The sequence below is a fragment of the Phalacrocorax aristotelis genome, chromosome 11 (assembly GCF_949628215.1).
Source record: "Phalacrocorax aristotelis chromosome 11, bGulAri2.1, whole genome shotgun sequence".
Taxonomy (NCBI): Eukaryota; Metazoa; Chordata; class Aves; order Suliformes; family Phalacrocoracidae; genus Phalacrocorax; species Phalacrocorax aristotelis.
The window spans coordinates 8,327,879-8,355,712 of NC_134286.1; the positions used below are offsets into that span (position 1 = coordinate 8,327,879).

General features: G+C 44.6%; 1 protein-coding gene across 4 annotated transcripts in view; it reads left to right on the forward strand.

Moving 5' to 3' along the window:
- FGF13 (fibroblast growth factor 13) overlaps window positions 1-27,834 on the forward strand; it is a 262,857-nt gene that overhangs the window by 199,284 nt on the left and 35,739 nt on the right. For 3 of the 4 annotated variants that reach the window (XM_075106739.1, XM_075106742.1, XM_075106741.1), the window contains 2 exons: window positions 4,523-4,633; window positions 10,798-10,901. In XM_075106739.1, coding sequence (XP_074962840.1) covers window positions 4,523-4,633; window positions 10,798-10,901 — 215 coding nt within the window. Of the gene's footprint in view, window positions 1-1,847; window positions 2,515-4,522; window positions 4,634-10,797; window positions 10,902-27,834 lie in introns of those variants that run through there. The other variant, XM_075106740.1, reaches the window with a different exon arrangement.

Below are 27,834 nucleotides of genomic sequence, written 5' to 3' on the forward strand. Positions count from 1 at the left end.
GGACTGTAATGTTTGCAGAGGTGCAGCAGCTGCTTTTGAATTGAGCTCTTTGAAGTGAAGATATTGGGTGGCATGGTTTCCACAGCGCTTGCCTGGGACCGCAGTGTGCAACCCCACTGTCGGAGGGGAGGACTGTGTGGCTTTGCAGAGTATGTGTGGAGGAGAGGAAGAAGGGGCAGGTATTCTGAGAAGCCTGGCTGAGTCTGAAAGCGCATCAGAAATCCGGTACTGTCACACCAACCCACCTGCATCGGTGCTGTCTTTATAGCCCCAGGGGAGCCCTGGGACTGGTCCAGGGCACAGAGGACGCTGCTCCCGGGCTTGGCTGGCTGAAGCCCCTTGCTTTCACAGTCCCGGCTGGCCTCAGATCCTGCAAGGAACCAGCCTACAGCCCCCATCCTCCCGCGCATGGGACATCCCACCCTGCCTCAGCACCTGCAAATGACTGCAAATCCCCTCTGCCTCGGGCTAAATTCTTTCCATCGTTGTTTGCCTTCAGGGTTGCAAATCGCTGCTTTGTTTCTAGCCTGAATTGCCTTTATTTTAGGCTCCAGCTGTTGAAAGCATGCTGAAGAGCAGGGGGTAGGGTAGGTTGCAAAGGAACTCCCAGGACTTTCTGCTTCCTATACCCTAGGGTATGGATGTGTGCAGGGTTCGGTGTCCACTGTGCAGGGCATTAACCACAGTGTGGTGCCAGGCTCTGCTCCCGGCATCGGCATCGTGGCACCGCTGCTTCTCCCTGCCCTGGTACCCCCGCAGCCTGGCCCCCGCTTAGCCAGGGGTAAATAAACCCACTGGCACGAGATCCTGTCCTCGGGGGACACAGAGGCACCGTGAGGGGTCAGAGGGAAGAGGGACAACGTGGCAGTGATAAGGAAATGGACCTCTCTGAGGATTTTTTAGTCTCTGCTAGAAAACTGGATCTGAGAGCAGGTGGGTGGGAAGGAAAGGCAAGAGAGGCAAAAAGCCTCCGATAAATCAGTGAGGCAGAGAGGAGGTCACCCTGTAAGGATGAGGGAAAGCAGGGGACAGCCATGGCGGGAGCTCCCCTGCCTGTCGCCCTGCCTGCCCCCCTGCCTGCCCCACCGAGCCACCTTCCCGCCGCCGGCCAGGTGTCCTCACTCTGCTGCCAAAACCTGGTGCCAGCTATTTGCTCATCGCAGTCACGTTTGTTTGGGTGTCTGCGCCTCCCCAGGAGGCGGCTCCGTGAAAAGCAGGTACCCACAGCCCGTGGGGCCGGCAAGGGTGGGCATCGGGAGCTGGTGCTCCCCGGCTGCCCCCCCCCGAGCCCCTGCCTCCCCACCGCCTGCACCCGGGGGGCCCCTCCGCAACTCCTCACACAAAGAGCTACCGGGCAGGTCTCCCGCTCGCTGCCTTGCCTGGAAGAGGAGGAGGAGGAGGAGGGGAGGGTGGTGATAAGGGGCTTGCTGCGTCGCCTCATTTCTGTACCCAGCGCAGAGCTCCTGGGGTGTGTGCGAGTGCGTGCATCCGCTGCCTGAGGACCACTGCTGCTGCAGTCGCGGCGCTGGGCTGCCGGCGACCGGCGTCAGGGGAGCTCTGGCTGTTTACCATCGGGTGACAAGTGTTGCCATGCAAAAGCCGAACGAGTCCGTGGGGGGGAGGCTGCGCTGGCAGCCGCACCTGTAAGGAGCAGAGGGGAAGAGGCTTCCCGAGGCATTCAGCAACAGACAGCTGAGGCTCCAGGCATCGGCACCTCCTCCCAGGGTCTCCATCGCCGCTTGCTTTGGATCTCTTCTTAAGGGAGAGGAAGAAAAAGGATCCAGAAAACCCCTGCAACTGGACAGCCCCTGCTGGAGTCTAACAGGTGTTTGCTGGGATTAGAATGGGGAGGGGATGGGTGGGGAGAAAAGTTAACTGGAGAAATTGGGGCTAGGAGAGATGCAATGATCTTGCACCAAGTGGATGTGCCATGTCTGCATGTGAATAGCTCATCTGGAGAAGCTCAGAGGGATGCCTCGCAAGTGATCTGCTCCATCTCCACAGAAACGCTCGCCTCTGCCTGCAAACTTTCCCCTGCCAGAAGTTGGGAGGAATAAAACACCATCAGAAAATAAAAAGGGGAAGATCTCAGCGGACAAAAACGCTTGAGCTAAACTGTTGCATCTTGACCTGGAGCTCTGGTGCGAGCATCCCACCGGAGTCTCCTGGGCTTCCAAACCGATTGGCGGTGGGTGGCATTGGCCAAGGCGCCCGGCAGCGTCCCCAGCATTGGGGTCGGGCCGAGCAGCATGCTGGCTGCGGCGCCCGTGGCCAGCAAGCAAACCCCGCGTGCCTGACCCACCAGTGGTGCCGGGGCGGTGGCGGCCATGGCTGCAGCCATCGCCAGCTCCCTGATCCGCCAGAAGAGACAAGCCAGGGAGCGGGAGAAGTCCAATGCCTGTAAGTGTGTCAACAGCCCCAGCAAGAGCAAGGGAAGCTGCGACAAGAACAAGTTGAATGTGTTTTCCAGGGTCAAACTCTTTGGCTCCAAGAAAAGGCGAAGGCGGCGACCAGGTTGGCAAGGGTTTTGTGTTTGGGGGGTTGCTTTGTTTAATTTAATGCAAACTAGGATGTGCATCAGGCACGGGGAAAGGGGGACCAGAGCCTCAGGGCTGGTAAAGAACGTGCAGGTATTGTCCTTCCTGGCATGTATGATCTGATAGACACGGGTACACTGTGCCAGTCCCTTCCCCTTTCATGTTCATCTGGTTTATTTAGATAACACACACCATTGCTATCTGCCTCACTTGCCCACACATGTGTGCCCATGTACCGGTAATTCAGTAGCCTGTCTTACACATACACATATACAAACACACGTGATTGATTTGTGGGGGAGATGTTTGCTGGGGAAGTTCCCACACATACACCTCCCTTCAGTTGTATGTTAAATAACTTAGCGGTCTAGAGATCCGTTTTTGTCTCCCTGCTTCACAGAATGCCTGTGCCGAGCTTTTTTTGCTGATTGCAGATGAGGCTTTTTGCTTTCGCTGGCACCTTCCAGAGTTTTGCTTCACCACCCTGTTCCTTTCTAGGAATCTCATACATGCAGCTGTGCCCTGCAGACGCGATGCTCTCTGTGTCAGAGGCGCAAAAGATCAGGCGTGAAGACTCAGTCCCTGATCTGAGTGGGTTTTTTTGTATGTGGGAGGAGCAAAACCCTCTGGTAATGTTGCTATCGCTTTCCTGTGCTGAAACATTGATGCCGTTCACCACTTAACCTGTCTGCCTTTCTCAGCAGCCACAGAAGAGTTGCCTCACAACTTGCAAACAGCTTTGGGATGTATTATGGCTAAAAAGCTAAAGTGGGGGTTGGATTAATTTCTTGTCAGAAAAGCTGGTCAATAAGAATTGTGCAGCCATCAGTACCCTTACTAAAGGTTGCTAATAGGAAGTAATATAGTTATGCAAACTATTGTAAGCTTTTGCCTCTGGCTCCTGTTAAAATGAAGTACAGTGAAGTCCCTCATGTCTTTGATTACAAACACAAGGAGTGTGATCCAGACATTGGCTATTGGAAGTGACACATCATATCTTCACAGTACTTTTACCTCTGAATTAAGTAAGTTGTTGCGGAGTGAGCTGCAGACGTGCATCGCCTCCTGACAAGCGTAATTGCGTGAAATGACTACAATGCAGGTGTTGCTGGGATTCAGTAGAAGTAGACCTTTTTTGCAATTACTTTTGGTGCATTACTTAGATATCTTAAATGACAGACTTGACAGCAGACCCTGTTGCTGTTTACTTTTTGGTCTAGAATGATCTGAAACCATATGAGATATCTCACTTTCTATCTGTGAACCTGAGAATGGTTATGAGAAAAAGAAATCTACCCAAACTATGCGTTGTTTTGATCTTTCTTCTTCTAGCTGTTGAGGTAATTACCTCAACCCTTATGGTAATATTTATTTTGCAGTTCCACACATTGCTGGATTTCAGGGTTCCCCCCTCCATTTTCCATATGTTCATTGAGTAGTTTATCACTTCGGATGCTCTGTAGTCTTCGGAGCAGCAAGGACTGGGGGTTTGTTTATTAGAGCTGCAGCAGTTCCTGTGCTAAATGTTTGCTGCTATATATTTAGGCTCTCAACTGTCACTACGGCTCTTATTAGCGCTATCGTAGTAGTCCTCTTTTTCCTTTCCATTTAAGAGCTCACACCTTTTTAAAAGGCAGAATATGCTCCTTGCCAGCTCATTTCTAATCTTAAATGAGATAGGGCTGAGCTCCTGAGGCCAAGCAGCACGCTGTCGGAATTCGTATTCCCTGGAAGCAGATTTTACTGTGCTACCTACATTGCCATCGAAAGTGGCATTTAATCATTTTGGTAGCTGGTTTCAGAGACACAAAATTTATCTCAACCTAAATGAAAAGTGTTGCAAAGCTCGTTGCCCTGCTTTTGTTTTGGGTCTTTGTAATATCTCAGCCTTGAGAAGAAACCTGGAGATTTGTTTTTAGCATCCTGCTTGCTTGGAACCGCACGTCAGGATTTCCCACATTAACCTCACTATTGTTTTTTTACAGAGCCTCAGCTTAAAGGTATAGTAACAAAGCTATACAGCAGGCAAGGATACCACTTGCAGTTGCAAGCAGATGGAACGATTGATGGAACAAAAGAGGAGGACAGTAGTTATAGTAAGTGACATGAGAATAAATGGTATGTTTGTGAATTGTGGTGTCTTATTCTTCCCATATAGGTCCATTCAAAGCTGTTGTCCTGGAATGACTGAGTGAGTGGAAGCGGCGTTAACACTGTGCTTACAGTGCAGAAGTCTTTCAGACTTACTGGGTCTGAGAGAAATGCAAATAAAAATCACTTACAGAAATAATGAACTAGAGGAGGTAATGATGACACATATGACAAACAAAGCAAATGTTATCTCCATGGTAATCTAGAGAAGTTCATTGCTGTCCTTTGGATTTTATTAGATTTTTTTTTTTTAACAGGGAAAATTTGCTCGCCTACTCAGAGTGCCTGAAATAGAATAACACTATCTCCACTCTTAAACAGGGGCTCATTCAGACAGAGCCGTGTTATTTCACACAACGAGAGTTAATCATTATTTTAAAGTTCACGTTTCCCTATTATTATTTTTCTTACCCCTTCTAAACTTGATTATACCTTCAGCTTTCAACCAGATTCCCCTCAGCTTCTCTGTGAAAAAGCTTTGGATGCGTTTGGTTTTTTGTTGTTGTTGTTGTGGTGTTTTGTTTGTCTGTTTGGGGTTCTTTTACAACTTTGAGAATTAATAGAAAACAGGAAAAGATGACTAGGGCATAGATTTTGTGTTTGTGAGTAAAATATTTAAGCGTTTCACATAGTTTATTGTTTAGCTTAACCTACGCTTCTGTTGTGAAAGAAGGACTTAGGAGGAGCAAGGAGTTCAGGAAGGTATTTCAGGCCACTTAGACAACAAACCAGAAAATCAACAGGCAGACCTTCCTTTTTACTTATTAAAAAGCACTGATTTAAGTGCCGCCCTTTTCATATGAAAAGCATTTGCAGATCAGACGTTGTTTCATTTTACAGGGCACTTGAATGTGGCAGAATAAGCAATAGATGCAATAGGAAGTATCCTATCTTATTCGTCCGATCGCTTGCTCCCACACTCCTCCCGCACCCTCTTTAATCCTTTTTGCATCCCTGTGTTACTTCTGAGTGACCCATGAGAGAACACGGGAGGGAACCCGTGGGGCTGCTGGAGGAGGTCTCCCCTGCAGTCACAGAAGGTGCTGGCCTTAGGGCACAGCAAAGCATAGGATTTGTAGGGTCATCTGAGGTCTGGCTCCAGGTCCCGTCCTCGCCCGCGGAGAAGGCAGCACAAAGACCAGATCAGTGCGACGCTGAGCGGCTGCTGCCGTCTTATTGAGTCCTCCTCAGTGCAGCCACAAAATCCACTCCAAAAGTGATGCTTATAGACCTTAAACATTGCTTTTCTTTCAAGTGAATGATCTAATAATTATGTTTTTAAAAGTCAGTACAGATCGTCCAGGATTTCAGGGTGATTCTGTTAATTATCTTAAAAAAGAAGAAGAAAGAGGCAAACCTTACTTTTTGAATCAAAGCATGATATTATTATAAACTTTTAATGTACCAGAGCAAATATCTGAAATTCTATCTGTTTTTTAAAGGGATCGTTTCATTCAAATACTTTGCTGCAATTCATCTAACAGGGATCCTAAGATTCAAAAGAAGATAGAACTTATGGGAATCTGTCTTTTTGGCATTCATGCACATGTGTCTGTTTCTAAAATATCTTTGCTTTCACTGTGTCCTTAAATTTACCATAACCTGACAGATTACAAAGCAAATCATAAAAACTCCCTGTTGCTGGATACCAGCCTTCCAACATGCTGAATACTTAAATATAATGGAAGTATCCCAGAAATGGTTGCAGCTGGGATGCAGTATCTGAGTGTTCAGAACAGAGGAGGGTTTTATCACAAAAAACCACAGGCTTTTGTATATATCCCTTTTATGTAAGATAAGTGTATGGGCCTGAATGTCCTGCAGTCCTGAATTTATTTTAATTGCAATATTTTTGATGGAGCTAGTAAGACAGGCTGATTCATGCTGTGGATCACAGTCCACATAAGGGGCTTCCCCCAAAGCCTTGCTCACATGAATATTAAGTGGATCAGGCCCACTCAAACCCTTTCTTCCAATATCTGCAGAAGCATATCTCATTTAACCTGTGTTCGTGCACTGCAGGGAAGTCACGGGACTTGTAGCGCCCTCCAAATGTGGGGGGACTCTTCTCCAGTCCGTTCTCTCCTCGTTTGCAACCCCCTGAGGGATATCATTGCTCTTCCCTTTTGTCACCTCCACTGAACATTTGCTCTGAGACCATTTTCTTTGTATTCACTGCAATAATAAAATCTCCTCTTAACAATAAGGGCAACATCCTTGAATGCAGCTGTCCCCAGCAATGCGGTTGCACAGCACGAGGACTCTGAAACGGCATTTTATAGAGCAAACCATAGCCATAGTCTGCCTGGTTTCCTGACACAGCATAGGTCAGTCTTGTTCAAATTTGAGAATTTTTCTTCCCTTTTTATGGTAGGGATGGGAGAGCTTGTGGTCCTCGATAGCCAGCTGATGTTTCGTGCTCCTGACAGCATACTGGGGCCAGGAGTCTGCCTTCTCCATCATTTGCTACCTAGAGCTGGGTGGGAAGTTTGCCTCAAGATCCCCTTCAGCTCCTGATTTGGGAACAATTATTTCAAGCTCTGTAGACCCAATGCCGTGTGCAGGTTCACAAAAACAAGGTTGCGTCCACAATTGTGGGGAGTTTAAAAGAAAGCTGAGATTTTGGAGCACAATTTAGGCAGGAAGTGAAACACGGTTTTGAGGGGCTGTAGCACAGACCTCAGTTTTAGCCAAGAGTCCATGTAATTTGAGGAAGTGCCTCGTGGAAAAGATTTTCTGGCTGCAAAACAGGTTTTAAATGTGTTAAATAGGACAAGGTTTTAAATCAAGGCAGAATTTATTTGCCAATTTTGGCAAGATAAAAAGATTTGAAGACTGATAAAATAAGGAAATATAAGAAACAATATCCTGCAGAAGTGCACGAAGGTCCAGGGTAGCACAGACCTCACAGTAATGTATACATGCATAAATCCAGCTGTGGCCCACTGCCTCTTATTTTGCGGGTCTAATTCGCTGTCAACTTGTATTGCGCAAGGGCCATAGCAAAGATCATTTCTGCCTTAGGCATCGCCAAGTTTTTCATTACCATGGATATTATGTCCTTACTTTACACAGCACAAATGTAATAGGGAAAGGCTAGGATGCAGATAACTTTGCATTATCTTATGCTAACACAAACTGATTGTAGTAGTAAACAATTTCTTTTCCTCTGGCTTTTTTTTTTTTCACCCTTTCTGCCGTATCTGCCCACATGAGGGTCAACCGCTAGAAATGCGATAGCACAAACCCATTGCCCATGGCATTGGGGACTTGCAGAGAAGGGGGCTGCATGGCTCTGCTGCTGGCCCCATCAGCTTTTAGGGGTCACAGACAGGCCACTCGCTGTTACAGAAGCTGCCCTTGGACTTGCTGCTGTGCAGGACAGTGGGAGCAATGGCTGCTGCTGAAGGGAACAGCCCCCTTTTTTGGTGCAGTGCCAGTGTCCCCTTGCCTTGGAGGCAGCAGCCGGAGCAGCCTGGCTGTGTGTCTGGCTGTGCTGGCATAGGACAGATTGACTGCACCCCTCCAACAGCTGCTCCCTCTCCCCTTCAGCAGAGGCAGAGGCACCATTACTCCCCCACAGCCCTTTTGCAACCTCCGATAGTCTGTGCCTCAGCAGCTGCTAATCCCATCGATGTCTAAACCAGCTTCTGAGTGTGCCTAACCCTCATCTTGCCTCAAAATAGAGCATGTACGTTTATGGCAGGAAAACATGTTCAGCTGCTGAGAGAAGCAGCTGAGCACCCATCGCAGAGGGTGCCCCAGCCCTCCCCAGCAGAAATCGCTCAGCCTCGTATCTCTGCTCACTTTGCCAAGCACAGCACAGCCAGGAATTGCTCACTAAAACCTATCTCTGTGGCTTGTGGCTGTGAGCTGTGTCTTCTCGACTGTCCCAGGCTTTGCCCTGTCCTCAGCTGGTCTACTGACAGGGTCATAGGACTATTTACAGTGGAGCCCACACTCGTACACTTGTGCTGAAAATACCCAAATGCTTGCCCTACTCATAAATATGCCATTAAGAAAGTGCCTTTCAAAAGAGACCTCCAGGTTCTGCCTGGATACTGAGCTTGAAATTGTTCTCTCCTGCCTACATGGAGATCAGATGCTGCTTTTTGGGGTTGAACTGCAGAAGAGGGCTCTCCACAGGAATATTTACTGAGTCAGGCAGGGAATATTTTTCTCCCACAAATAAATTCAAGCATTTGATAGAACGAATGAGAAATCCATTTCCCTAAGCATTTCACTTACTGAAAATCGAAGTTTTGTTTGCCAAAAACTGCAGAGAACCAGAGGATTTTGTTTTAGTGAAGAGAAAGCCATTTCTGTTGATTTTGTGCTTGCAGGCGAGAGTGAGGAGGGGCTGCATGTGCGTGTGTGTTTGTGTCTGCGGGTACACCTGTGCGTGTGAAAGGGAAAGAAAAACATAGGTGTGATTTTAGGATCTCCTACGTTTAAATCTGGGTATTTCCACCTGCTCTGCTGTATTTGACCTTTGTAGGAAATTCAGTGCTCAAAGGTGCCCCAAGCTCAGGGCAGAGCACCCGCCGCTCACGCTGTGCCAGCGCAGGCGGGCAGGCTCAGCCCAGCCCTGAGCGTGTCCCGAGCCTATTGCACCCTCTCTTCCCCAGCCATGGGGCTGAGATGCTCAGGTTAACCCAGGACAACACATGGAGCTGGAGGTCCAGTTGCCTGCTGAAACAGAGCCTGTTTTCACCAGAATTTAGTCCTTTGTCCACAGTGCATAGTGTCAGCTTCTGGGCATGCCCTTACTGAAATGGGGTATGCATACGTTTGCTCTTTCCTTTTTTGATATGCTCTTGACAACCCCACGCCCAGAATTTAGAATCTGTATTCAATGCTGGCAACATGCAAATTTTCTTTTAATTAAATATGACCATTTGGGGGTTGTCAGGCTGAAAAGGAATTTTTTTAATGGGTCATAATTCTCAGCTTATACTTTTAAAAATAATCAAAATATTTCAAAATCATAATTCAGTTTTTAATTGGCTTCAGACAGTGACCATAAATACCAAACTTCAGCCTGAAGCAGACCAGAGTTTTACAGCCAAGTAATAAACCATTGGAAATAAAAGCCAGTTTGGCACAAGTTCATCCTATCTCTGCATTTCTACAATGGGCTGGAAGGAGATGCTTTGGGTTATGATAACAGTTCTTGAAAATTTTCTTAACTCCCCATTGGTATTAATCCTACCTATTGAACACAGAGTGCAGTATTCAGTTCATTATTGCTTGTGTTCAGTTTTGATGTATCCATGAATATCAGCTACGGCAGAGCTTTGCCTGTGTGGTTTTTTTTTAAATTTGCCACTTTAAAAACCAGAATCTTAATTTCTTTGTAGAGACGTTCCTCTGCTTATAAATACTGCCACTATTAGCATGTATAGAAGCACAAATGCAAGCAGAACATTCGAAGCAAGCTCAATTTTGAAAGAAGAGATTTTGAGCTTGATCTAATGAACATGCTGGCATTTCATTTCATTTGGAAGTTATTTAACTCTATTTTTTTCAAACACATTTTCCTCTCAAAAAGAAAAAAAAACCCTGATGAGTTTTGAAAACATTTTGAGATGTTCATGAAGGTTTTTAACTTTTCTGAATTTCACCTTGCTCCTTCCTTTTGGTCAAACATGTTTACTGAATTTGATCTGAATTTGTTAAAAAAAAAAAAAGTTTTTATTGTCTTGAAAAACAGCTTGTTTGTTTTTGGATTATCCTTTTTTTTTCAACTTATTGTCAGAAAAAACCAAACCCAAAGCCAAATTATGTTCAGCTCTACTCAGCAGACCCTGGATTCTGTTTATGAGGCAGGTAAGTCATTTGAGCTCTCAGTACCCCCAACACCTCCAATTCACCATCTTCAGAACAGGGGAGGTATGTCGATATCCTCTGTAGGTAATCTCTGAGCTATTGGTGGAGATTGCTATAAAAGACCACAATAGTTACAGTATTCTTCTATAGCACCCACAGCAACTAATGTATGTATGAATGGGAATTTCTGTATTTGGTTCTGGTAATTATGGCTTAATTCTCTACCTAAGCTGCATACTCTGAAGGATTAATTTTGCTCTCCATCTCCTTTCTCTCCTAGCGTTGTTTAACCTCATACCTGTGGGTTTACGAGTGGTGGCGATTCAGGGGGTTCAAACAAAATTGTATCTGGCAATGAACAGCGAAGGATACCTATATACATCAGTAAGTAAACATTTTAAACTTTGTTCTCACTGAAATTATGGTAAGAACTTAGTAAATGAATAACTTACAGTCCTAAGGAAACTGCTTATAACCTGTAGAGATGGGATTTGCTAGCAAATTCGGTATAGTGGTGATACTCTGGTTTTAGCATATTGCTCTACTTCCATTATGAATATATGTGGAGGTACAGAACAAACTGCAGTGTCTTGGATGCAAACTTTGGTCCCAAAGTGTGAAATAAATAAAAAACCCCACAACCAAAACCCCAGACAGAAAGGATGCTCTCTCTTGGTCACTGCGGACTGATTATGCTGATCAGCGTGGAGTACAGAGGGAAAGGGACAACTTTGTGAATCACACGCATGCCTGAGCACGTTTTATATCTTCCCATATAATCTCTATTACTGTTATTAAAAGGGATTTGAGAAGGTAATTTTTTTTGTTTGGCCAGGATTTTCAAATAGAAATGGAAAAATTCCTATGGCTTTAAGTTGCTGAGTGAGAAAAGAAATGTTTCATTTAGCTGTTTTGATGAAGAATGACAGTTAATAATTTTCAGTGGCATTTCTCAAGAGAGCAAACAGTGTTTTTATGAAAAAAATAAAAAAGGACCTTTTTAAAAATAGGCAATTTTTCAATTGAAAACATTTAGTTGAACTATGTTCAGGAGTTTTAATTATAAAGTCTTAATAGATTTTTCTCAAGGAGGAAAATAGAGGAAAATGTAATTTAGTATCTACTACAAATTATTCTTTTCTAGGAATGATTCCCTTAAGGTGCCTTTAATACTGATAACAATTAAGTAAACTTATTCAAATCTCTCATTTGTTTTGCAATCCTGACAGCTGGGACAAGGGGCATCTTTGCGTATTTTTCCTGTTGTATCTGCCAGAGCAAAAGCAAAATAGAACTGGCTGCGCTGTGGGAAAAAGTAAAATTTCAGTGAAAGGCATCGAACTCTGCTCTTCTTGTTGCTCTGGCTGTTTGCTCAGCGCGGTTAATCCACGGATCCGTTCACTGGGCTGTAGCCACAGAGCCAGATCGCGCAAAGTCCCCTTAATCCCGTGTAGTCACGGTCCTGTGACTGCACAGTGTCATTTACATTTGCACTGCAAACGTACCTTTGACTGCACTGGGCATTTTCATTTGCATTAGCATCCTCAGCTACTCCTCTCCGGCTGCCCCCTCGCTGAGAGCACTGCGCCGGGTCGGCCCCCGCGGGCGACGCGTCTCGGGGTGGGATAGAGCGGTTTGTACACAAAGCAGAATTCCATCACTGTGCACAGCGAACGTGCTCAGTTTGAGTAGGTCAGTTCTGTCACTGCACACATTCTGGAAGAATCAGATATACTTTTGCAAAGAAGAAAATGGGTTGGGGACAGATTCTCCCACTGCTACCCTACGATGGAGCAGTAACTTCTCATTGTGAGACGTAACCCTAACGTCAAAGGGACCGCAGAGAGAATGAAGTGTCACCTCTAGTGTCCCTCGATGCGACGAGTGGCGGAATATAACCCTTATTTTTATTAAGTCCACCTGTTAGTTTGATAGGTATCTAGGCATCTTAGGCAGAGCTCAGAGATTCACTTCTGTTGTAATTTTTGGTATTTGTATTGATTAGGGATAGTTCTTTATGTGGTCTCATATGTTACCATGAATAATGTCTTCCCTGAACCCTTTAGTATCTGTGAATTTAATAGTTTATGCCATTGCAAAGTTAACTGGTGATATCCCTCTATTTTCCCCTTAGTAACAATGGTCAGTTTTGTTTCTTTATTAGGCAGCTATATTTTCTTACATTTATTCTTTTATTCCTCTTGAACCTGATGGGTTAGGCAAGGCCTTAAACAGACTTTTGTTGTGTTGTTGTGTCCCAAGCTCGTATTTTTAAATACCCTTCACAAAGGCAGGTGTCCATTTAATGTCGATCTACTTTTACAGAGAAAGTTTCCACCCAGGTTCTCAATAATCTTGGGTTTATCAGCTGGTGCCTTCTGGTTTGGTTGTTTTGTCCTTTATAGTAGTTGCAGGAAACTGTCTTGGTGGGCAAAACCTAGCTCATGTCTCTGTCTGTGCCCAGGGAATGGTTAAGGGCCAGTGAGAAGCATCTGCCCCTACTTCACTTGCTATGCAAGAAGGTTGCCAGAACTGCAGTTCCAGCACCATTTTTTAAGTGTTTCTAGCAGTTCTTTTGCTGATAATGGTCCTTTCAGCAAGGGATACAGTCTGACAGTCTGACAGTCTGAAACATGGGAAATTAGTTCTATATTTTGGGCTGCATTCTTGGTTGATGTAAATGAGTCCCAAGAGACCTCAGCTGATTTATACAAGATGAACACTCACCTGTTTAAGGGATGCCAACAGCGAGTCTGGGGAACAGATCAGCTCAAGTAAATGACATCCGTCTAAACATCCTGAGGGTTTCCAAGCCTTCACAGGGTTGGGATTTGTCAGGAGCAGACAGGTGGCAACATGGGATTGATCAGGAGCAAAAGTCCCACAAAACACTGTCAAATTCCTGAAGCAAGAATACAGGGGAAATTAGAAATGCACTTAAATTGTAGATAAATGTTACAGATAGTTGCACCATTTTGAGAGAGAGGTTAAATTAATATTGCTGATTCAATGTAATAGGGAGAGAGAATGTTGTGGTCTATGTCATGATGGCTTGCTTTCGGCTTTATTGCAACTCTAGCGCTTCAGTCATGCCAGTGCCTGTGCAGAACCGTTTCCTTCAGACTGTATTGCCAGAGGTTATAGATTTATTTGGTAAATGGTTTGAAAAACACCCTGCTAATGTGCCATCCCTGTTCTTCACCCTGTGCTACTGTCTGCGCCTTGCACCTGACAGCAACATTCAGCCTGAAACACTTCTGAAACACTGTGCCTGATAAAGAGGCCACTAAGTCCATGGCAATTACCCCAGTGGTAAATAGGCGAATAAGACATCTGGCTTATGGGAGGATAAATGGAGGCTTGGCTAAGTGCTTTCCCACACTTGCAGAGGAAAGCACAGACATTGGGGCTAACACACCAGGTGTCCCATTTCCGTGTATCTTGGACTAAATTGCAATATTAAATGACAGTTCATTTTCCTTTTTTAGTGACTATGGTGAATTCTTCTGGTTTTTCCCTTGTGGTATATTTTTTAGGTTCGGGCTGTGCAGGGACAGAATTGACTTAGTTGGTTCTGCGTGCCCTGCGTATGTAGAAATTCTGTCCTAGCCACAGTCGGCTACACTTGTTGGCAGATGGAGAATATCTGTGGATCCAGTTATGCTAATTTGTTGAGCTCTGACCTTGGCCTCGCCTCTTCCTCCCCAGCAGCCTGCTAGGATGGAGATGCAGGTATCTGACCTCAAAGGTAGTTTGCAGTGTGGTTTGCTTCTGGTCCAATGACTGTACTCAAGAATGAGGTGAATTTTCTCCATTAGGGGATCAGTGATGTATAATAAATCTGCAGAGAATAGATGTCTGTAGTTGGCTGCCAGAGTTTATAGATAGTTTGCGGCATCTGTCAGTTAGAGCAAAAATAAGATCTTCAATGTAATGATAAAAGCTCCTCAGGGACAAGGCAGTAACTCAGCTAAGCAAAAAAAAAAAACCAAAAAAGATATTATATTAAAATAATTATCTACATTTATTGTAGAAGTGCATTAAAAGTCCTGGACAGCAGGGAAGGGAAACAACCTTGGTCCTCCCCGCAGCCTGCTGTGCTACGCCAGCTCACCCTGACACGCACTCTGAGCAGTGTGTGCCTCCTCTCCACACCGGCTGGAAAACGCACATCTTTGTAGCATGGAAGAACGCCACATTTGAAATGTTTTGGGTTTTTTTTGTGGAGCTAGTTTCCTACCAAAGGAAAGGGAGTTGTGTGACTGCATCTCCCAAGCTGAACCCACCCTGACAATTTTATTTGGAGGGACCTTGTCAGGAGCTGTTGGAAGCCGTAGCTCTTCCCGCTGTAAGCTGCCTGAGTATCCTTTTAAAATGAAAACACAGGGCTTGATTCATCCCTTCTTACACCAGTGTCATGTTGTTGTAGGTGACTTGAACAGCATTATGGCACGGCTTTCTTACGTAACCACATAATGAATCATGCCCCTTTGTATTTTAGGACAGTTTTTATTTTATCTTATTTTTCTTTCTATGAACAACCACATAGAATCATAGAATGTCCTGAGTTGGAAGGGACCCGTAAGGATCACAGAGTCCAGCTCCTGTCCCTGCATAGGACAACCCCAAAATTCACACCATGGGTCTGAGGTGACCTTTCAGATGATCACCATATATGCTGTGCTTGAATTTTTCAGGCTTCATACCCTGTGGCTTCCTTGTGTCCTTTTATTTCCTGAACAAAACAGTGAAAATATGTTAAGGCTCTGTTTGTCAGCCATGTAGTCCTAGAGCTATAGCTTTCTCATTAAAGTGACTGTGGTTTGACAGAGGAGGCTCACGGTGATACAGAGCAGCAGCTGAGTGAAGTTCATTAAAGGGAAGGCATGCATGTAGGTGAAGAGAATTGGGTGCACTGCTGGAATTCTGCATAGGCTGAAACATGACCCAAAATGCAGCAAATTTTTAAAAAATAGCCTAAGAACATCTAGCCATGTGTTTTCCATGAACCATCATGTCAGAATTTTAAAAATCATTAATGATTGCCAGTGAAATGCATATTTGTCCCGTAGAACATTTCAGCCCATGTAATTGTGTGGTTTAGCCTGGATACATTGTCAGAGTAAAATTAAATGTGTGCTGCTCGTTGCATCCTTCTGGCCACTCTCAGGAGCTGTGCCACTGGACTTGTGGAGAGCATTTGTTTTCCAGCTTGTCTTGTTCTGGTCTCCTGTGATTTGCCAAAGTGTTTGATTTAATAGCATCATATGCAAGTAAGCTTACAGGTTCTCCCAGCTGGGACAAGCGGGCTGACCAATGTGCAGGTGTAGAGGAGAGCATGGGCTCAAGGGGGTCCCCAGTTTTTCTTTCCCTTTCCTATCCCCACACAAGGGCTACCAGAAATGCCTATCTCCTCCCCAGCAGCACTTCGTGGAGAGGAGCAGTGGGACTGAGCCTTGTCCCTGGGCTCAGTGATGCCCTCTGGGGCACATCCAGTGCCCTTCTGCCACCAATGGTCCCCCTGGGACCGGGTGGCTGCTCACTCAAAGCAGCCCCACAGTGTACGGGATCTGAATGTCGGGTCCTCAGCACCACCTTTCCCATCTTCTCCCTCTGGGCTGCACTACCACGGCTTGCTAAGGTAGACAGAGCCCTTGTCTAAGAGTAGTCTTTTGCCCTGATAATGTGTGATAGAGGCCAGTCTGTCCCTCCCTCCTGCAGCCCTTCAGCTCATCTGTTGGAAATTCAGGGCATCCAGCCTTTTGTAGGGTGGGTTTTCGGAAGTATGCTCCATGGCAGAGTTGCTTATACTTGCTTTGTTAGCTGTTCCAGGATGTCCAATATGTTTGTTAATACAGCTGCTGTACGTGGCTTAATTTTGCCATTTCTTGTCTGATGCACTTGGTACAGAGTTAGCATGGGTTTAAGGAGCACTTTGATATAATACCTTGTGCAGAATTTTATATATAATTTACCCTAAGAGAGCATTCAGCTAACATTGTCCTCTGTTGTAAAAAAGATTGTCATATATAAGTTTGGTACCTGCACAGAAAGTAAATATTGTATGAAGCATGCATGTTGATTATAGCCAAGAGAAGAGAAATGTGATTAAATTCTCAGAGTGATTCAAAAATTGGTTTTGGTGAGTTGGGGAGAAGAGAAGTTTGTGCATATTTTAATACTGAGCAGTGCAGTGGAGACCTGCTGTAGCTAATGGGAATGGCTAGGGCATTTATAATGAATTACTGGCAAAGAGCATTTTTCTACCTCAGGGAAACAGCGCAAACCAAGAGATAGGGGAAATAATCAAAAGCTTCATCTAGTTAAATTTGCATGTCAGTATAAGTCATTTTTTACCATGAATGCTCAAGTGCAGACTATACCTTAATATAGTTCATTCCCTTCAGTGATAGGGCCTTAGATACCGCTGCAGCACATTTTTCTGTTCATTGCAACACCTTGCTCTATGCTGGATAAATGTGCAACATCCTCACAGCGAGGAGAGCTGCTCTGTCCCTCCTGCAACCCGGCGTCGTGCTGACAGCCCTGACTGCTCCTGCCGCCCCACAGCAAAGGTGGGAGAGGGGGCAGGCGAGGTGCGGGATCAGCGCTGGGACAGGAGCATGCTCTAAGGAGGTTCCTAGGCATTTCAGGACCAGCCCAAACTGATAAATGTTTTCTGACACCCTCAACCATGGGTACTGCTCTAAATTATGCCAGCAGCTAAGCTCAGCAGGTGCAAAAAATTGTACTTTGGTTCAGTCTTAGAGCAGTGTTGCAGCGCAGAGGTGGATGCTGGCGAGTGCCTGACATGGGAGAAGCCTGGTGGGTCTCCCTGCATCATCACCAGCTCCTGATAACGCTGCCCAGATGGGCACTCCCTGGCTCAGGCGGCGTTCACAGGCTCAGCCCATTACCAGGGAATCTGACCATGAGTTTTTGGAGTTAGTTGTAAGCTAGGCTGTGCCTTGTAGTGTAGCTGCAGAGGCCACTGCTCACAGATTTGTCTTGCATTTGCTGAAGGGACCAGCAGCCTGTCACTGAGCTTGCTGTGGCTGCCTGGTCCCACTCTGTGGTGTGGGACACTCCTGGGGATCAAGTCCCTCAGGAAGCAGAGTTTTTGCCTGCAGCAGGTCTTCCTTACTGAGATCATGCTGGTCTGTCTTAATGATAAGAGCTGTTGCTGAGTAGTGGGGTGGAGAGATGGGTGCTGTTTCATCCAGGTGCTGGTCTCTGCCAGGATCTGTGTCATCCCAGATTTTGGGAGACAGACTGCCTGCTGTCTCAGCAGAGGAGGGGAGAGGGCATCACCCTCGCATGGGAGAATTATTACAAGACTCAGCAAGCTGAAAGTCTTGGAACTATTATGCTGCTTTTCTCTACAAGTCATCCTCCAAGCATCTGAAATCCACAGAAGTGTCACTGTGCACCCACCCCTCACTGCAGGTGGTGGGAGCTGAGGATACTCAGCACCTTCTAAGGTAAGGCCTTATAAGAGGAACCCAAGAATAAGAGAGCGATGCTTCAGGACCATGCACTGCACAGATCCTGCCAGACAGCCTGTGCCGTGGTATCCCGACAGAGTGGCTGTTAAAAATCAGCAGTAAAATTGCTGTTTGTGCAAGAACAGTTTCAATGTCCTATGAGATAAATAATATACATGTGAAGAAGATTAAAGACTAAAAGTGCATCCACGCTCTTTCTTAATCATTTGCTAATCAATGCCAAAGTCCTTGGGTGAAAAGACAGAAAGTCTTTATAAGCTCAGACTCCAGACGTTGCTCAGAGCAGAAGTTTGGGACTCAGCAAGGTCAGAAATGTGGTTGAAATGACAACGTAGCTCGTAAGGCCCAGCTCTCCAGTCTATTGTGTTGCTCACCGGAGTCACAGATACACAAAACCAGCATGATGCCAAAAAAAAATGCCTTGGCAGAATCTGGAGCTGGATCCGAGCTTGATAGTTTGGCACCTGGATCACACACCGCTTGCTTCCAGCATCAGGTTTCGGCCCAACGCCAGCGAACAAGGAATACTGAGTTCCAGGGCTTCCAGGCGGCTACTCACAACTCCTCACCGTCACGTTGCAAAGCACGTTTGGCAAGCGAGAGTTGTAAGCAGATAAGGACTTGAGCAGACGGTGTGAGTTGCAAAGTGCGAGAATAAGAGCATTTCCAGGTTCTCGGCGTGTTCAGTTGGGATTGTATATTCAGATTGCCAAATGATGGCTTACGTTGCTGTGATTCAGCAGAGCTATTGAGAAATGTACCACTTTTCTCTCCTAAATTTTCTGTGGGTGCTACACATTGTGATCAGGGGCATAGGTGCCTGTGGGGTGATGTGTGCCTGCTCCCCGTAGGGCTGGGCTTTTTTGCAGTTTGGTGGGAAAATATGTATTCATGTCGATTTTTGATTTTTGGGGTTTTTTTCCCTGATACATATGAAATATCTTCAAGGTCAGAAGCAAGTTAACTTTCCAAACTTACCCTGTTTTTTTAGAATGCGGCTTAATTAAAAGAAATAACATTATGAAACCTCAGCTTCTTTCCTATGCTTGCCTTCCCTTCCAGAACGCTGTCTGCTTTCCCTTCTTCTGCCCAGAAGGGCTTCCCCTCCCTCTCGTGCTGCAGGTTGAGCTAATGAACAGCTCTTGTCACAGTGACTCAGCAGCACTTCTGCCTCGTTACACTCGCTCTGTAACCTGCCGACGAGATGGCTCACCCCGATGGCACTCGCAGCCTGCTGCTAGCTGTAAATGCCCATGTGAAGATGAACATCTTAACAAGGATGCTGGAGCAATCAAAGACAGTCTCTAAGGTCTCCCCAAACCACCAGGAGTTGGTTGGCGTTGGAAAACAAACTCATAACTTGAGTCGAAAATAACCCCAGATGACATTGAAACACAAGGATTCAACACATTTATTAAAACTGCAGAAAGGGTTTCCCACTCAGCACATCGTTCAGCTGGGGAACTCATTGGAATGGGATGCCCAGATGCCATCATTTTTGTGGGTTCAGATATCACTTAGGCAAATTCTTGAAAGAAAAATGCTGCAGAATTCAAAGATTTCAAGTTTGCCTTGGAAATGTCCTGAATCATAGCTCACCAGAGGCTGGGGAAGCAAGCTGGGAAAATATTGGGATAAAATTCCTTTGTTTTTATACTCTCCCATAGGCATCTGCAGTTAGCCAACACCAAGCCAACGGCTTGAGAAAGACGAACCCTCACTGGTCAGTCATGTTGCTGCGTCCTGTTGATGTTTTCTGTACGGGTTAGTTTTCAGGAGGCTGTTGGTGCTCTGGTGAGAAATACCCAAAAGTGATAGCTAACCCTGGTTAAGGATATGCAGGAAAAAAAGTGGTTGTGGTGAGGGTATGGGGTGAGAAAGGGCTGCAGGAAAAGCTGGATGGGGAGATGGAGGTGTGCCTGTTCCTACTCCTGTTCTTGTGTGTGCCTGTTGCTGCAGGGCAGGGCCCGGAGCTGTGGCTGTTGCAGCAGCACTAGGACAAACAAAATTTGGCAGCTCCTGTGCTAAAAGTAAGTAACGGGCAGTTCAGTTCCTCCAAATGACTATCCCTCAACCTAGGCTGGCATCATCAAGAGATCCGTCATGTGGGGGTATTCAGATGACTTTATTAAACACATTTTTGTGTCTTTTTATCTTCATGGAGCCCTGCAGTTGAGGCCGTGCTAAGAGGAGGTGAATTCAGTTCTGTTCCTAGCTGGCACCCTCAAGAGAAATGTTCGCTGCTTTGCTTGCTGGCCGTTTACATCCTTGCAAACCCACTGAAAGCACCCTTTTCCTGGCAGAACTTTTATTGCAAGTGATGAGGTGCGAAAACTGAGAATCCAGCCTGACTGTAAAAGTTCAAATTGCATTTGCAGTGTTGTCAGTCAAAAGGCACCTTTTGAAGTTTACTAAGCAAAACTGATGGGGAGTCAGTGGGCAAGAAAATGGAGTCATTATCCCCAAAATTCTGAGTTTTATGGTTGCTTTTAGTAACTGCAGCACAACTGAAGGGGGTTTCCAAAGGAAACTCTGTTACTTCAGTCGCAGAGAACCTGAATGCCATCCTCTTGGCAGGACTTCTCAGTACTGAAACGAGAGACACCTGTATGACTCCTAGAAAGCAGGATAAACATGGTGTGTAGTACGGAAGCTAGGAGGGACAAAGGAAATGGGAAAGTTGTCATATTTAGATTATGTCCTAGAAGCCTTGGTTTCAGAAAATAACTTTTCCGTATATAAGCTATTTCTTGGCCTGCTGAATTCCTGGATGGAAAATCTAAAAAGGGTCTGGGAAGGAAAACAAGTCAGTTGAATAAAAATTGTATCAAGAAACTTGCATTTCCATACTGAACTCCTTTCATTAGGTAATTGACAAAGGAATCCAAAATTTAGAATAGATTAGGGAGTCTTTGGATATAATGCCAATATAATAGCTTTTGCCAGCAGATTGGATGGTTTAAAGAATTGAACAGATAAGACCTTTCATATTTTACAATCTGCGGATGCTACAGGTGCTATCACATTGTTTTTCATTTTTGTAATTTTACCCAAACAGCACTGAATATTGAGCGGTACCGTTCTTCTAAAATTGAATCCACTCGGGAGCTAAGCAAAACAGGCACGATAATTGGTGTACAGCTCTGTTTATTTAAAGCCTCAGGACTTATCTAAAAAACATAGGGAGCTAGTTTCTGAAGCACAGCACAAAAGGCTGTCTGCTTTATAAAGCAGTCTTCCCCTTTCCTTGCTCTGATGACATTGAATACACATTAATGAAGGAGTCAATTCAGACCCTCCATCCCCACACCCAGAGCATTTTCAGATGTTAAAAAATCCTATTACAAGATAGCAGTGCTTCTCTTGAACCCGAGTGCTGGTGGGACCTTCATTTGAGCTGGCTGGGAATAGGGAAACCTCAACGGACTTGCAAGGGCATGTTTCCTCAAACAACAACTCCAGAACCCAATGTTTTATCAAAATGAGTCTAGCAAACCGAAAAGAGTGGGTTGTTCCTCACCCTGCCAGTACTTGTGGCCTCCAACCAAACTGAAAGCCTATCATATTTTTAAAATTAGGATATCTCATGGAGCTGGCACACAAATTAGAAGCAGAGTTTCATAAATATGAAGGTTTCAGTTCAGGTTTTAGGCAAAAGTTCACATCAATTCTCCTTCCACTCTCATTATTTCACACCAGTGTGCTCAGATCTAGAGGAGCATCTGCTGCCAGCTGAGCCATATTGACACTGACAGAAGGCACAATAAGCTCAAAGTAAATAAGTGAATGATCTGAAACAGAACAAAAAGCCAAAGAAATTCTAATAAGTGGAACAGACACAGTTCAAAGTGCAGATCTGTTCCCTTCCCCTGATGAACTACGAGTTTAAGGGGCTCGATATTGCAAACCTTTCTCATGTAAGTAATCCTTACTCAAGCAAGCCGTTTCGTTGACTGCCTGCCAGAGGAAGAAATAATTTATCTGAGTAAGTTTTTGAGGATCTGGACAAGACAGCAATATGATTTGCAATATGAAATTTATGTTATTAAAAATGAACAGAGCATTTAGGAGGACAGTGAAGCTTAATGACTAAAATAAGTCCCCGCTTGCCCGGAGACAGGTCGCAATGCCTGGAACGGCAGCAGCACCTAGTCCTGGATGCCCAGAGGGTTTGTTTCATGTCATGGGCAAGACTTGAGCTCTTGGCTTGCAGTCTTCTCTGGAAATGAATGCCAAGGGCTTCATATTGAGCCACGCAGTAGCTGGAATAATGCTTTCCCACAAAATAGTTCAGCAAGTCCAGAATCAAGTGTCATGTTGTTCACAAATAACCCCTGTCCAAGTGCCTTACGCTTTGGGGCATTTGCTTTTAGGAACTAAAATTTTCTGGCAGACCATATGAAAATCTCTAGTTCTGCATGTGCAAGGGAATGTTAGCAGCAGGCTCCTTCTGCAGTGCTACCGTGGCACCAGGAGCGCTGTGGTAAGGTTCACCAGCACTCTTCCTTCTGACACCTTTCTGTGAAAGGCAGTGTGTGCCTGGTGTCACGGACGAGTAAGGATGATTGAGTTTATGTTACCACGATTTGGGCGTCATGAAACTGGAGCCAACTTCACTCACCTATTTTTGAAAATCTTGACTTTAATTTATGCTTTAGCTGCCTCTGTGTGAAACAAAGATTTAATGTGTATTCCAGACAGAGAGACTGGGAGCTTGCTCCATGGGCAGTAGAGTTCAGCACAGACTTCCTTAGGCTTTTTCCTGGGGAAATTATTGCAGCTGTGGTAGAAAAGACCTGAAAGAGCGTTATGCAAATTGTTGATTTCTACCACATTAGTTAATTGTTTCCCAAATTTGCATTTCTAATGAGTGAGATGCCAAAAACCACCTGTACTCTCTAAGTGTTGCACTAACAGTTTATATTTCCTGTAATTATGCTTGTAGGAACAATACCAGAATGACAAGCATTTATTAGAACTTGTAGCTCTTAAAACTGAACTATAAATAATATTTTTCTTCACAAAATTATGTCCAGCAGCAGTGGCAGGGAGAGGGTATTCCCTGCTCATCAGCCAATAGCCATCGCACTGATGATAAATCTTCCTGAACAGCATTGATCTGATAGCACTAAAAGCACGTGTTCATGCACCCTCTTTATCACAGAGCCCAGGCAGTGTTATGTTTAGAGGTCCTACAGTAATTTCCCCATGGTGAATCCCTGAAGATCTTGAAATTTTCAGCTGAGAAGGAGGCAGTCTTGATCTGCATATGGCTTGGGAATATTTGTGCTAAGGAAAGCAACCTCTTTTTCTGCTGTTAACTGAGAAGATGAGTGTAGTTACCCTGGCTTGTCTGTGAATCATTTGAGGAAGCTTCATTTGCAACCCAACAGCAAACCCTCTGCACTTGCAGCCCTTCATTTTATTATCACAGGAATGACAGTAAAAGAAGACAAGTGATTTTTTTCTCCTTTCATTTAATAACAGGCTTTCTGTTGTTGAGCTGTTTTGTTTCCCTCTGGCTCTGACAGTCTTCTAAACAGAAGTTGCTTCTCTTATGAAACAATTGGAGTTAATGTGGGTAATTGTGATAGTTATGGCCTTTACTTTTTGATATAGCAATTATCCAATCTGTACTGTTTTTACTGAGTCAAGCAATGTTGGTAAAATTAAGTTGTCATTAGACTGATCTCTCTGGATCTGGAGAGTGGAGTCTCTCTGGAGACTGTTTGCTACAGAAAGGCCAAATCCATGCATCTCTACTCTTTCTCAAAACAAATGTTGAATAACCTAGAATTGAAAGTTCCCTGTGCCTCAGACCCTCTCAGGTTGTTTCTTCCACCTACCCACATCACTGCGTCAGCTGCAGCAAGGTCACACACATTATTGAAGAAAAGAGTTTGGTCCTTTGCTGTTTTGGCATTTTTAAACCTCTGTTGGTAGAGTCTTGTGAGGTTCTACAGGTCACATAGTTCTTAAACCCAAATCAAAACACTTCAAGCTGGAGGTAGAAGTTTCCATTTCTGTAGGACAGCAATAAATATAGATATGTAAATAGCCCAGATTACTTTGATAATTTGTAAGTTTATATTGATTACTTTAAAAATGGATAAATATATTTTCCTTCCACCTTCCTGAAAAATGGGATCACAAACCTACAGAAAATTTCATTGATCTCTAATCTTCAAGGTCCTGGAAGCCTGATAAAACTTTATTTCCTTGGAAAAAGTCTTCTGAAATAATGTTTTTGCATCGCTACCAACCTGATGCTGCAACCATTTAGTTTCTTAATATAATGATAAGGAACATATCAGTTATACAGACAATATGGCACATAAATCCATGCAGAGAATAAATAGAGATTGAAAATGCCCAAACCTTCAAGCAGGGTTGTGGAGCTCTGTGTAGTTATTATACTAGAGCCTGGAACAAAACTTCAGCTGAGATGTGGGGCTGGGGGCAGGGAAGCATCCAACAAACAAACAATAGAAATAAAGATGTGCCAGAACTCAGGACTTTTCTCCAAGTCCTGGTCTCTCCAAATGTAAAACTTTTGGCTCAGGATCAACCTGGATTTAAGACAGCTTACTTGGTTTGGGTTTTTTTTTTTTCTTTTCCTTTTCAAATAGAAACCACCACAAAGCTAGCTCTGGTGTTTTAACTTCTGAGCATGAATTTAATTTCAGTTCAAGATTTATTTGTTCTTATTGACTCATTCAACCCTTCCACAACACATTCTACTGGTGCGGGGATATTAGTCTGTTGCTCACATTGGTGTATAAGATTTAGGAGGAGGGAATCATGCCCCTAAGGCTGATTGCATCATCTCTGAAAGACTGCGTGTGAATAATGACTTGCTACGGCTAGTTAGAAGTGGAGCATTCTGCTTGAAAAGTCATGTGCATGCAGGCCAGCAGGCATCTGATAATACCCATACCTCCTTGAAAGCTTCTTCCAGTCCATCACATATGAGAAGCTGCCATAGCAGTTCAGTAGATATTCTTACGAGAAAGCTGGTCTTATAATCAGGATGTATTTGTTAATTGGGGTATTAAGAGTAAAGAATTGTATTTCTGCTTAGAAACCCAATTTTTTGTGATTTACTGTCGCAGGGATTATTCACACGCACATCCAGAATCCATCAACCTCATTCCAAGGCCTAAGCTTTCCTTCCAAGTCTCATCAATGTTTTAATGCCCAAGTAATAGATGATAGGGGGTTGCAGCTGAAATAGTGATGGTCAGACACTCAGCAGTCACTGTAGCCCTTTTGTAATCCCAGCAGCTCTGGGAAGGCCCCTGATTAGAGCAGTGTCCTTGGTCACTGCTTCAGAGCATGCTAGTGATGCAGGCAGGGTTGCTTTGGGATGTGCAGATAGCAGACTGGAACCATCAAAGGGAGCGTGTGGAATGGCACGTTCCAAACAGTCCCGGTATTCACCTCTCCAAGCATTTATTGTGCACACCTTGCTTTCTCTCCTAGCAAGTCACATCAGCATTCATCACTATTCCTGTCACTCTGTCACTTATGAAGTGTTTTATCAGTACATGGTATTGTGTGACACCGTATATTACAGCAAGCACAGTACAAAAAGCACGGTACCAAGTGGCGGTTCAGCTCTAAAGAGCTCATTTAGTTTCTCAGTGTGATTGATATCCACCATCAGTTTGGATGTTGCATACCAGCTCTCAAGCATGAGTGAACTGCCCCTTGTGAAGTGTTTGGCCGCTCTCACAGAGCCTCCTCCCTGCCCCCTGATTTCGAGCGGCACGCTGCAGGGGATGCTGCGTTGGCTGATGCTGAGGAGGCTGCAGCTAAGCCGTATAGGTGCGAGCCAGGCTGCTCTAATTCGTGCCTGTTCCTAGAGAGGCATTGCTGCAGAGGAGGGTGCGGTGGGGTATAACCAAAACGCATGGCCACATGTAGTGGCAAAAGGTTCACACTGAGTCCAGGTGGCCTGACCTTTTCTCAGAGGGTCCCAATGAAGGAAACTTCAGTGTCTTTAACCTCTTCTCCAAACTGATGAAATAGCTGTATACAGGTTTACATTATGCATACTGTGCAAGCAGCTCAGAAACTGGCTTGCATCAAAACCTGACATCTCAACAGCTCAAGCATTATTGAAAAAGGAGGTAGGGAAAGATCTGAGATTAAATTGGGAGCTAAATGCTGCAGGTAGGCAATATTCTCCGCGCTGAGCCAAAGCAAGCCCCAAATGTCCGTGGGCCAAGTCTGTTCTTATGCACTTAAGCCCACATAGGTCTTGTAGGAGAGAGAGAAAAACTGGTTAAAAATAGCTCAACCCTTCCTGTTCAGTTTGGTTGCATCCTGGGGAAAGGATAAGAGCAGTAGTAATACTTTCATGTCTTTTGCTTTTTAAATCTCTGAACATGAATCACTGAGACCACAGTATGCACAAGGATGAAATGCTAGTGCTTGGCCAAGCTATGGCCCGTCAGTGTCAAAGCGATTGCTAACTCCAGCGAGGTCAGGTTTTCACACCGATATTTTCATTTGCAGGGCTGTGTTTGTAAGCTTTTGGAAGGAGCTGAGGCATGCCCTTCTCCACCAGCTCCTTCCCTCTAGCCCTTGATGTCCTTTTCTTTTTATGAGTCTCTGCGAGTATGTGACACAGGCTAGGGAAGCAACCACTCAAAAATCCTATTACTCGTCAAGCTGGCCACTTCCTGGATGATGTTATGATCCTTTTGTCCTTAGCAGGCTCCTGGTATCCCATGTAGCAAACACCTTGACATGCAAACATGTAGACAGTTCAAAGTACAGTCATCTAAGCCTGGAAAAAAAGAAAATACCTCTTTAGGGCCCAGTAATCGATGCACAGTAGAGCTGTTATCACCGTGGGGTGGAGCAAGAAACCTTTCCCAAGATCTTGGTTATTCTCTAGTGCTTTTCCCCCCAGCTGTGTGCATTACAGTGGATGAAAACAAATTAGGGATCTGAGTCCAGCCCTCTGCCCGCATCTGTGTACCTGGTGCAGTCAGGAAGACTGGCTGAGATGAAGCATATAGGGCTGAGGGAGGATTGGAGATCTACATCCAGTGCTACACACTGTCAGAGCAAAGAGGATGGATATTAGTTGAAAACCTACAGGTATTTTTGTGCCTTATTAAAATTGCTTGCTTGGTTTGGATATTAAAGCTTCTCTATTACCTCAACTGACTCTCCTTCAAATTCTATAAAATAATACCAGGAAGATTTGACTGGCAGCAAGTACTGGATATTTACATTTCATAAACCATTGCTTTTATTTTATCAGTGGGGTTGGTGGTATGACCTCAAGGACATCTGGTGGGATATAAACTTAGACTCACCTGTTACTGTATTTTTCTTCTCTTAAATAAGGCAATTTTCCTGTGAAGTGCTTCATAAGAAAAATCTTTGAGACACTGTCTGGAGAGTACAACATTTCAGGTGTAATTAATGCTGTTACAAACAGATGATGTATTATGATTTTTTTTACTGCAGCACAAGAGTGAAGTGTATTTTGTAGAGCCTTGGAGAGCGCATGTATTTAATAATTGGTATAGAAGGAAATTGTAGATAATTTAGAAACCACGGTGACTCAAAAGTGGGGGTTTTATTTAAGCACAGATAACAGCCAGTTAAAAAACTTTCACATCCTCTTTTCATTTTTTATTTTCTTTATTTCCTATTTCTTTTTCCCTAAAAGTTACTACAGCTACCACAACATAACATCAGACTGTTGAAAAGCAAATAAGGTGTTTGAGAGAATTTTATTTAAATTGATTTCTTTACAAAATTTATCAGAGAGCAGTATATCAGAACAATGT